The sequence below is a fragment of the Marmota flaviventris genome, chromosome 15 (assembly GCF_047511675.1).
Source record: "Marmota flaviventris isolate mMarFla1 chromosome 15, mMarFla1.hap1, whole genome shotgun sequence".
Lineage (NCBI taxonomy): Eukaryota > Metazoa > Chordata > Mammalia > Rodentia > Sciuridae > Marmota > Marmota flaviventris.
In genome coordinates this window covers 36,516,707-36,528,995 of record NC_092512.1, presented here as the reverse complement: position 1 = coordinate 36,528,995, position 12,289 = coordinate 36,516,707, and the positions used below count along the sequence as shown (strand labels likewise).

At 34.6% G+C, this 12,289-nt stretch overlaps 1 protein-coding gene across 1 annotated transcript in view; it reads right to left on the bottom strand.

Moving 5' to 3' along the window:
• The window catches only part of Rnf19a (ring finger protein 19A, RBR E3 ubiquitin protein ligase), a 42,072-nt gene that overhangs the window by 21,264 nt on the left and 8,519 nt on the right, over positions 1 to 12,289 (bottom strand). Inside the window, exon 2 of the mRNA XM_027948685.2 lies at positions 1,558 to 2,325. Within this exon, the coding sequence (XP_027804486.1) occupies positions 1,558 to 2,231 (674 nt within the window). The 5' untranslated portion in view covers positions 2,232 to 2,325. The remainder of the gene's footprint in view (positions 1 to 1,557; positions 2,326 to 12,289) is intronic.

Here is a 12,289-nt window from a genome sequence, read left to right as displayed (position 1 = left end):
TACACATTCAAGTTTTATGCTACTGGTGAGGTTTTCCATATACCACCAACAAAAAGTCTGAAACATCATCAAGTATATAAAATATACTCTTGGGCTGGGGCTAGGGCTCACTGGCAGAGTGCTTGCCTTGCACACATGAGGGCTTGAGTTCGATCCTTAGCACCACATAAAAATAAATAAAGACATGCTGTCCATCTACAACTACAAAAAAATATTTAAAAAATATGCTCTTCACCTACAGAACCAGCATAAACCAAAATATACTTAAAAATTAATCTCTGTGACATGTTTTCTCTGTCCTTTGTGAATAAAGTTACTGACAACTGGCTATACAAAATTACTATATAGTCAAATTAATGAAGGATAATTCTTTATTAAACGTACATATCCAATGGTTGTTTTCATAACTGAAGTTTCTATTACTTATATTTTATACTTAACATTTATTTTCTTCAAGTATTTAAAATACTAAGCCATTTTAAACAATGAAGTCTTAATGAGAAAAATGTTCAAAAACATCCCAAAGTGTCCATTTTGAAAAAATTTAAATGTTACTAATAAATATTATCATATGAAATCTTTATGACTTTTGTCATTTAAAATTATAAAATATAGAAATATAGGTTAAATACAATTTGAAAATTGACTATACAACAAGCTTTTAAAAATAGGTTTGAGGGGTTGGAATTGTGGCTCAGTGGTAGAGCACAGGTGAGGTACTGGGTTCGATCCTCAGCACATTAAAAATAAATAAATAAAGATATTGTGTCCATTTACAACTAAAAAATATTTTTTAAAAATGGGTTTGATTCAGAGAAGAATCCTCAAGTTATAAGGCTCACATTCCAGCCTTGCCTGAGACTATACCCAAATAAACTGAAAATTGGAGGTTTTCATAAACTGTTATTATAATGTATATTGTACTAATGTATGCTAAACCTCACTATTGGTAGTTTTTACTATTCTTAAAGAGCATATGACTGTTTTCTCCTGGTTCTAACAACTAAACATAATAAACACATTATATAAATAGAGACTATTGTTAACATAATAATCAAATATACTGAAAAATATTTTATTTTAAATGTGGGGAAAATGGATTTGTAATTCAAAAACTTGAGGCAAATGAAGCATTATATAAACCCTATATGTAGAACACATCATTCTGTAGCATAGTTGAGGTATTTTCGAAAGGTACTAATTGATGATCACAAAGAACCTGGTCCTTTCATCTGTTATTCCAAAATAAAAATTCTCGAAATGAATGGTGGGGAAATTTTCAGTTTTGCATACCACTAGATCCTGTTCTCTTCCATCTTACTCTTTTCTTCCAAAATGCTTTCACGTGAAAATATAACACAGTGACAACATATGATAGGATTCCTGCCTTTAGTACCTAACATTGTGCCTAACCTGGTATGTGCTGAACATACTTGTTGAATCAATGAATTCTTGGACATGTTAAGATTGTTCTTTTCAGTAACAGTCAACAAATTCTTTTATCCCCACAGAAAAAAAATGATGTAACTTAAGAAAAGTCAAACAATATCTTCTTACCCACAGTCTGGAGCTGGACACCACCTACAATCAGGATCTGCTACAAGCCACCGTCTAAGCATAAATTCTTCATATTTTTCCATCAAGACATCATCACTTAATATCAAACGAATGTCATGGGGATTAAACCGTTCAGTACATTCTGGGCAACTGATATTAACTCTACTTTCAGAAATTTCTATCCTTAGGTATTGTCGTAAGCAATCCACACAAGATCTATGATGACAAGTCATTATATCAGGAAATCTGTCTTTAGAATGCCGCAAAAGGCACAAAGGGCACTCTATAAAGTCTCCAATTTGTTTGCTGATAGAAGTTAATCCATTGTCAGAAGAGGTATTTGTAGAGAAAATGGAGTTCTTATCAGTACACATTTCAGAATGTATACTTTCAATACTTGCAATTCCATCCACCCCGCCATTTAGCTCCCTTGATTTACGTTTGTTATCCTTTTTCCTCCGAAACAAAGAGCCTATTGAAATTCTTCGTTTTTTGGGTGCCTTTTTGACAGAAGGCAAGCTCACAGATGAAGCAGAAGACTGAAGATCTCGATCTGAACCCATTTGCCGGTGTAAACTCATGTCTAAAATGCTCATTAGAATTGTGTTGGGGTCAGTGTTTATACACAGCCCTTCATTATATTTACAGATAAAACCTATTTCTTGTTCTTGCATTCAGACTAAGTCATGATGTAAAAAAATCCTACTTGGTTCCTGAACAGAATTCTTGAAGAAGTTTGATTTACTGAAGACTGTTATCATAGATGTCCTGAAAAGCAAACAAAAACCAAGATCACTTAATTGTATTTTTAGTCTGCATGCTTTTGTAAACTTATAAACTCTAAGAAATACTAAATGAGTGTATTCTTTAGCCATTAGTTTTACATAAGGCCAACTTATTAAATAGTATAATAGAAGAATATAAAATTAATGCTGAAATAGATACAAAGACATTCTTTAATCTTAAAAGATTCTCTACATTTGAGCTAACCTAATCATTCTTAAAATCTTACATAAACTTCTGATCATTATCATACTGAACTTAATGACTCTTCACTGCCTTTTTGAGTTTTTATTTTTAATTGACAATAAATGTATGCAAATACAAATGGCTAAGAACTAACTTACACAATCTGGAAGAAAAATACTGTAGGGTAGGGGCTCTTACAGTGCCAGAAAAATTACTTATTATAAAAAGTTACAGTAATTACCATGGGGTGCTATGTCACAAAGATAAGATACAAACCAATAAAACAGAATATAGTCTTAAAAGTCCCATATATCGGGCACGTGATTTATGACAAAGGTGAATGACATTGCTGAGCACTAAGAATGAATGGTCTTTAAACAAACAAACAAAAGTACCATGTCTATAAATTATTCATCTGAGGAAAAAAACTTGACCTATGGCTCACCTCGTGTAAAAATCAATTCCAAATGGTTCACAGATCTAATTGTGAAAAGTAAAACTAAGAAGCTTCTAGAAGACAAGAGAATATTTCAATGAAAGATTTCGTTAAAAGTATAGAAGTGCTAAGACAATCCAACAGAAAAAGGGGCAGAGGACTTAACAGGCACTTCAAAAAGGGATATAAAAAATGCTCAATACCATTAATTATCAAGTAATAAAACATTAAAGCTACATTGAGAGACCACTACACACCCAGACTAATATTTCCAAGTATGGACAAGGATCTGGAAGAACAGGAACTTTCTTCAGGAGGTGTAAAAAGGTGTACCTACTTTGGAAACTGTTTGGCAGTATCTACCAAACTTGAACATATAATACTCTATTACAACAGCAATTTTACTCCTAGAAATGAGTATACAAATTAATGCATCAAAAGATATACAAAACAATTATCATAGTATTAATTATCATAGTCAAAACACTGGAAATAACCCACATTTCCATCAACAGAATAAATAAATTGTGGTATAATCATACTCAACCATAAAGCAATGAAAATCCTGTTACATATAAAACAAGAAAGAATCCCACCCAAAAGAATATGTGTGATAAGAGTGTACCTTCATACATTGCTGGTGGGAATGCAAATTGGCAAAATCATTATGGAAAGCGGTATGGAGATTTCTCAGAAAACTTGGAATTTGACCCAGCTGTTCCACTCCTCAGTTTATACCCAAAGGACTTAAAATCAGCATATTACAGTGATACAGCCATATCAATGTTTATAGCAGCTCAACTCACGATAGCTGAACTATGGAACCAACCTAGGTGCCCTTCAACAGATGAATGGATAAAGAAAGTGCATGTGTGTGTGTGTGTGTGTGTGTGTGTGTGTGTGTGTGTGATGGAATATTACCCAATCTTAAAGAAAAATGAAATTATGACATTTGCCAGTAAATGGATGGTGTTATGGTTTGGATGTGAGGTATCTCCCAAAAGCTCACATGAGAGACAACACAAGACAGTTCAAAGGAGAAAGGATTGGGTTGTGAGAGTCTTAACCCAATCAGTGAATTAATCCCCTGATAGAGATTAACTGAGTGGTAAATAAAGTGGTAGGGTGTGGCTAGAGGAGGTGGGAATTAGGGCATGTCTTTGGTGTATATATTTGTATCTGGAGAATGAAGTGTGTGTGTGTGTGTGTGTGTGTGTGTGTGTGTGTGTTCAGGCCTGCAGTGGATAGAACAGCACCCGCATTAGTAAGTTTTTCTACTTATTCAAATGGTTCAGATGCTGATCTCTTCTAGAAACACCCTGAGACACATGCAGAAATAATGTTTTATCAGCTCTCAGGGTACACCTCTTTGCCTAATCATGATGATACATAAAATCACATATTGCAGAAGCTAACCTAAAGTTATCATTTCCTCTTCACTGCTTTTCTTCCTGTTATCACTGCATTTTATCTTGATAAATCCTTGTGATAGTAACAATAAACATATAAAGAGCTGCTGGAGGGCTGAGGCTATAGGTTAGTGGTACAGCACTTGCCTTGCATGTGTGAGGCACTGGGTTCAATCCTCAGCACCAAATAAATGAATAAATAAATAAGGGCTGGGGATGTGGCTCAAGCAATAGCGCCCTCACCTGGCATGCACAAGGCACTGGGTTCAATCCTCAACACCACATAAAAATAAAACTAAAAAAGCAAATATTTTTTTAAAATTTTAAAAATAAATAAATAAATAATGAAGATTTCACTACATAGTTTTAAATGATATAAATCACCTGTAGCTAAAAAATAAATAAGTCCCACAACAACAACAACAAAAATTCTTCCCTAAAGGTGTACAATCAGAATTTCTGTAAATGAGGTCTAGAGCTTTTGTATTTTGAAAATGTTCCTCAGTAATTCGGGTGTACACTCTGATTAAGTACCACTAATACTAAAGAGACTTTGTTACATACTCTTTCCCTTAAAAACAAAATCCTATAGGCTTGGCCTCCAAAACAAGGATCCTTATGTAGATTAATTCTATTTTGAACTTGATATGAATAGAATTAATACAGCACATTTTTTTGTTTTAATTAGTTATACATGATAGTAGAATGCACTTTGATACATCACACATAAATGGAATATAATTTCTCATTCTTCTGGTTGTACATGATGTAGAATCCCACCCATGATATTTAGTTATGTATGTACATAGGGTAATAATGTCTGGTTCATTCTACTATCCTTCTGACTCCCCGACCCTCTCCCCTCTCTTCACTCCCTTCTACCTAAACACTATTCTTCCCTAGTCCCCCCACCCCTTATTGTGAATTAGCATCCGCATATCAGAGTAAACCTTTGGCCTTTGGCTTTTGGGGATTGCTTATCATGATATTTTCCACCTCCATCTGTTTTATTCAGCTTTTTTGCTGCTGTGACTTAAAGACCCAACAACAACAATGTAGAGGAGGAAAAGCTTATTTGAGGGCTCATGGTTTTAGAGGTCTTAGTCCATAGAAGGCCGGCTCCATTCCTTAGGGCTCTAGATGAGGCAGGACATCTTGGCAAAAGAGTGTGGCAGAAGGAAACAGTTCACATGTTGATCAGAAAGCAAAGAGAGAGAGAGAGAGAGAGAGAGAGAGAGAGAGAGGGAGGGAGGGAGAGAGGGAGGGAGAGAGGGAGGGAGGGAGGGAGGGAGATTGATTACTCCCTGCTTGGGCTAGGATATCCATCTTTCTCCTACCCTTGCATATGAGTACTTTCGGCTTTTTAGGCCTTTGGACTCAGACCAGAACTTACACCATTGGTTCCTTGTGGTTCACAAGCCTTTGGGTTTGGACTGAAATTACACCAGCTTTCCTGGGCCTCCAGGTTGAAGACAGCAGATCATGGGACTTCTCTGCCTCCATAATCATGTGAGCCAACCCTTCATAATAAAGCTCTTTCTCTATATCTATCTATCTATCTCCCTGCCTCCCTCCCTCCCTCCTGTTGATTTGTTTCTCTGGAGAACCCTGACTAATGCAGCCTCCATGATGTTGTTATTACAGCTGTTTAGCAGGATGCCTCTTCCCCACAACAAAAGTATGGCTCTCTAATAAAAGATGCTAGAAGAGTTATTAAAATAAAATAAAACACAAGTAAATCTTATTTATGTATTTTCCAATCAAGCATCTAAAATCATAAGAGGCACTTCTCTAACACCTATAAATTCTAATTTCCCTTTCTTTTTCAGATGTCTGATATCCAGATATATAGTATCTCTAAAACATGCACACTGTTGTGTTCCAAATTATACTTCTGTCAGTCAGAAAGGTGCTATTTCCCTGAATTCTCACCAACATCCTTTATTTTTTTTAAATATTTTTAGTTGCAGATGGACACAATACCTTTATTTTATTTATTTATTTTATGTGGTGCTGAGGATCAAACCCAGTGCCTCACACGTGAAAAGCAAGCGCTCTACCACTGAACCACAACCCCAGCCCCCAACGTCGTTTATTATGCCAAGAGTTTATTATGTCAATAGTGTTCTCTGAATAGAAAAAAAAAAAAAAGAGAGGTATTTCAATTTATTTGATTACTAAATGAACATCTATTAACACATACCATCCTCTACTACTTTTTTTAATGGGTTCTTTTTAGTTATACATGACAGTAGAATCCATTTTGAAGTAATTAAAACAGCATGGAATATATCTTGTTCTAATTCAGTCCCCAGGACATTTCCGTCCCCTTTCTTCGCCCCACTCGTTTCTCACTTCCCTCTACTGATCTTTCTGCTATTTACCCATAGTGATTTTTTAAATTAATTTCTTGCACCATCCTACTTACTTCTATTTTATCTGTTCATTCTTTAAACCATTTTTACATTGGAACAATAATGTTTCCCTTTGGTTTTAAACCTTCAACATTTACTTTATCCAAATACCTATCCTTTAATTTTTATATTTTAAAGAGTGAGGTATAAATGTTTAATTCATACCTACAAAGCTCTTCTGTAAATTACTCTACTGCTTTATATGCTTATGAAATCCTTTCAGAGGAAACCTATTTTTTGCAATATTTCTGGTTCCCTTTATTTCTTCTTGTGAATCCATGTTTCTTTCCATTTGTATCATTTTCCTATAACCACAAGAACTTCATTTAGCATTTCTCAGTGTGAAGGTCTCCTAGCAATGAATTCTCTTAACCTTTCATCTGAAATATGAAATATGTCCTTATTTCACTTTTTTAACAGATACATTTGCTGAATATAGAATTCCAGGTGATAGCTTTATCTTTTGGAGACTTTAAATAGGTCATTATACAGTCTTCTGGCCTCTATTATTTCTGGTAAGTCATCTTTCATTGATATTTTAATTCCCCTGTTACTCTTTTCCCTTTGGCTACACTCAATAATTTCTACCTCTGACTTCTAGTAGTCTGATGAAGATGTGCCTAGACATAGATTTCTTTGTATTTACCTCACTTGGGATTCACCAAAATTCTTGGATTTGAAGTTCATTCAAATAAATAAGGAAATTTCAGGGAGATAACTTATTTTAATATTTTTAACCCTCTTGTCTTCTCTCCTCTCCTTCTGGAATTCCAATTATCTATAAGTTGGACAATTTAATTTTGTCCAGTGGCCACTAGGGCTCTGCTCATTTTTTGAAATCTCTTTTTTTTTCCTCTATCTTTAGATTAGCAAATTTTTACTGATCTACCTTCAATTTCACTAGCTTTTTCCTCTGATGTACTATTTCAATGTACTATTAAATCCATCCAATGAAATTCTCATTTTAAAAATGTACTTTTTGAGTTGTAGACTAATTTTATATAGTTTCTATTTCTCCATTGAGATTGTCCATATGTCAGTCATTATGATCACATTCTCCCCATTAACTCCTTAAAAATATTAGACTACTTTAAAAGTTTGCTCATTCTGCTACATATAGGAACGTCTTTACAGTGAGCTGTATGTTCCTCCTATTTCACATGACTAGTAATTGCTTATTATAAACTGCATATTGTGGATGATATGTTTTAAAGGCTCTACAATCTCTTATCTTCTGAAGAGTGGTATTTTTATTACACCTGGCAGTTAAATCACTGGCTCATCAACTTTAACTTGTGGAGGTTTGGCTTTATGCTTTTTTAGAGTGGGTCTGAGAAAGCACAAATGTTTACTAAGCCGCACTATCCTGGTGGGAACCAAATACCAAATTCTGTCTCCTGGGTAAAGGGTAGTAGCTATGATTTCTATGCAGCTTTTTCTGTCTTCCAGCTATTACTTTCTTTTGAGGTCCTTGAATTTCCCATGCATAGTTCAGGAGACAACTAGGTATTGGAGGAGAGTTTATTCACAACTTTTAGGGACACTTTATAATAACTCCCTCCTTTCTGGGATTTATTCACTCAATTCCAGCCACTCTGGCAATCCCAAACTCCACCCCCACACCTCAAGGCAATTAAGACTAACTTTTTGCTTGAATTCTACCTCTCCTGGGCTATATATATATATATAGACTTAGACATCTGGCAGTTTACTAAAGGATACCTTCCTCTGAGCTCCGAAATATAATATTCTTGAATCTGCATGATACTGTCATAGGAAATTTTAGCCTAAGTATATATTTGTAATCTTCACAAGGTAACCATTTATGGGACTGCTTGTTTTGCTGGGCGGTGAGGCAACAGGACAACACTACTAGGGATTGAACTCAGGGGCACTCAACCACTGAGCCACATCTCCAGCCCTGTTTTGTATTTTATTTAGAGACAGGATCTCACTGAGTTGCTTAGTGCCTTGCTAAATTGCTAAGGCTGGCTTTGAACTGTGATCCTACTCCTCAGCCTCCTGAGCCGCTGGGATTAAAGGCATGGGACACCACACCTGGCTTATTGGACTGCTTCTTAATAACAATCTTTAAAAAGTTTTCTTGCATTATCCAACACCTGCAATTGTAAGGTGTCCTAAAAATAACTTAATGTGTTTAAAATGTTTTTGCCTTTTTGCTCCAAGTAACCTGCCTACATTTCATTCGTTTTCTTTTTTCGACAAACATCTTCAGAGCCTATTATGTGCCAGATACTCTACTAAGCGCTGTATATACAATGCTGAACAAAACAGAAGAGGCCCATGTTTTGTGGAACTTTCATTCTACTGCATCTAAACATTAAGCAGACATTTCAGACTAATCCTCCTTAAAAAGTATAGTACCATGAAAGACTCTGCAAGGACCTATTTTTTTGTCCCTCCCACCAACATATAAATTTTAATAGTGTATCTTTCTGAAGCATAAGTTTTAAATAAGAAAAACCTGATTTATACTTGGGCATATGATAGTCTCATAATCTAAACAAATATTTATTAAAATCCATTCTAAAACTTTCTTCTAATAGACTATAAAAACATTGGATAGCACTGTATCATTCAATGACAATGGTTTTATAACACCCTGACACTCAGTTACACAAAAAGGAATCTCTATGTAATTGAACCAAATAATCTAATATAAAAAGATACTTATTCAGCTCACTGTGCCTAACTTCAGAAACCAATATTAGTACATAAAACAGTAGGAAAATCCTCAAAACTTGATTCACATTTATTAAAGACAAAAAAAAATCATACACATAAAGGTTAATCAATATTGTGTGTTCAACAGGCAGTTATAAATATGTATATATATATAATAATTTTATAGTGTTATGTCACTTTCACCTAAAATGACAATCACCACTGGGAAAAAAAATTAAGTTTATTATGCTTTATAAGGTAAGCCAACTAACAACATCTCTAAATAATATGTAACAAACACAAAGAGGTAAAACACTTAAATGCCCAATGTGAAAGGCAGCTATGGTGCTAGAGATACAATCTATATGCCTTTCAGTTATTTCAATGTCTCTTCGGAAATATGAACATATTATATGCTGATGTAAGGAAATCCGGGTACTTTGGATCTCTAACCAAGTGTTTTGTGGCTGTAGGTCAATAACCACCTCTCTATACCATCTGAAAACAGGGAAAACACTATTGTGGCAGAGATGATGCTATTTGCTCATCTGTTTTTTTTTTTCTCCTGAGCACAAAGGAGGAGGCCATTTTCCATTCCACTTGTAGCAAGATGTGGCCACCTGACTAGTCCTGGCCAATGCAATTTAAGTGCAATGATGCATGCCCTTTCAAGGATGGGCCCTCAAAGGCATTCCTTCAAACATCCTTAAGCTTTCTTTCTTCACTCAATGGTGGTTAAATATAGTAACTCCAGTGGATGACTCCAAGTCGAACTTAACAGACAGCAGAGACATGAGACTGAAGGATACGTGAGTCATCCATGTGGTTCTCTGTATGAGAATCAAACTTTTATTGTGTTCCACCAAATGATTTTGGAGTTGTCTGTTTTGACACAATTACCTACCTTATCACCTTAAATTGGGAGATAAAATGAGGTAATAAAATTTAGACTATCTTGGGAGAGGATTTAATTTTTATATTTCTTGAAGTACACTGAGTGTTGAACTCAGGACCTTGCAACATGTTAGGCAAGCTCTACCACTTATGCCCAGCCTTTTTATTTTATTTTGATACAGGGTCTCACTAAGTTGCTCAGGCTGGCCTCAACTTGGGATCATGCTGCCTCATCTCCTGCCTCAGTCTCCTGAGTAGCTGGGTTTATAGGCATGTATCAGCATGCCCAATTGGTAAAATTTTAAAAATGCTATATAAAAATAAGCTAACAATGGAGCATGTATTCAGAGTAAAGCATGGACTTTGGAGTCAGTGTGTCCTGGGTTAAAGTTCAGCCTCTGAGATTCATAGTAGCTAGATGTGTGACACTGGGTTACTAAAAATAGGAATAATAGTACTTGTAGTCCATGATTATTATAACAACATACAAAGAATTCAGCAAAGGGTATGGTGCATATTAATCACTTAATAAGTATTAGCTATAACTTATAAATATCTGAAAAGTTGGCACAAGTCTATCTAAACCATTTACTAGATAAAACTGTTGAAAGATTAATAGACAAAAGATTAGAAATAAAATGAAAAAATGGTTGACTCTAAAATGGTTTTTCTAATGTAATCAGTATAGTTAGATAATTATAAGTTTGAAATACATTATTACAGCAAATTAATTTCTTGTAAATTAAGTTTTGTTTTCTTACATTTATATAGCTACAAATCTAACTCTAGTTGTCTAATATTAAAAATGCAATAAGTATTTTCCATTTAACTACTTATAAGTAGGATATAGGATAAACAGAAAGTTATCAATTTCCAGCAATCAGTTTCCACTTTTGAAAAGTGCGTGCTTACCAAGACCCATATACACTACTTTGAGTTCTATCCTTAAGACAGTTTCTATGATCTCCCAGAAACAGAAATTTAAAGTTGAGAATAAACTATTACCATATGCCACAAAACCTCCCAAAAGAGATATTTCTTAAAGAGCTTCACAAACATGCATCTGCTACCTTTACCTATATAAACCTACTTTTGACTGAGACAACGGAATGGTGCATTGTGGCTTTAATAATACTCATCACTCTATCCATTACAAAAAACAAGCTGCTGAAGAAAGGAAAAAGCATTATTTATTCCATTTTCCAAATTAAAAAAGATGAAAAACATTTTGGCTGCTCATTGCAGAGTGCAAAATGCCAGGTACATTTAAATGTCCAAAACAATGTAATTTTTCAAGTGGGTTTTTAAAAAGTTAACTAGCTGTCAAAAAACTTCAACTACTTAAAATATACAGTGCTGCAAAAACAGAAAGGAAATGTTAAACCTAGTATGAGATCTTAGCCAAGTCTATTTACTTTGAATTTCTATTTCCTTATCTGAAAGCTAAGGATTTAAAATCAGATGATGTCTAGGTTGCTCAATTCTAAAAGACTACTCTAAATACAAATTTACAGATGGCTTTAATAAAAAGAATACTACAGGATTAACAGTGGATAAGTTTTTTTTCAGATAAAGAATTCTTCTCTTCTTTAAAATATCTTCAAAATTTCTCAAGTATTAGTACATTCTTCCACCCTAAATACTTTTTGGGGAGTTACACACACACACACACACACACACACACACACACAAACTAGTAACAGCAGCATCTCATTTCTCTAATTTTATTTTATTTATTATTAGTAGTAGTAGTACTAATAGTAGTCCCATCTCCACTTGGGATTGAACCAACAGGTGCTTAACCATTGAGCCACATCCCCAGCCCTTTTTATTTTTTTTATTTGAGACAGAGTCTCACTAAGTTGCTTAGAGCTGGCCTTCAACTTGCAATTGTCCTACTTCAACATCCTGAGATGCTGGGATTA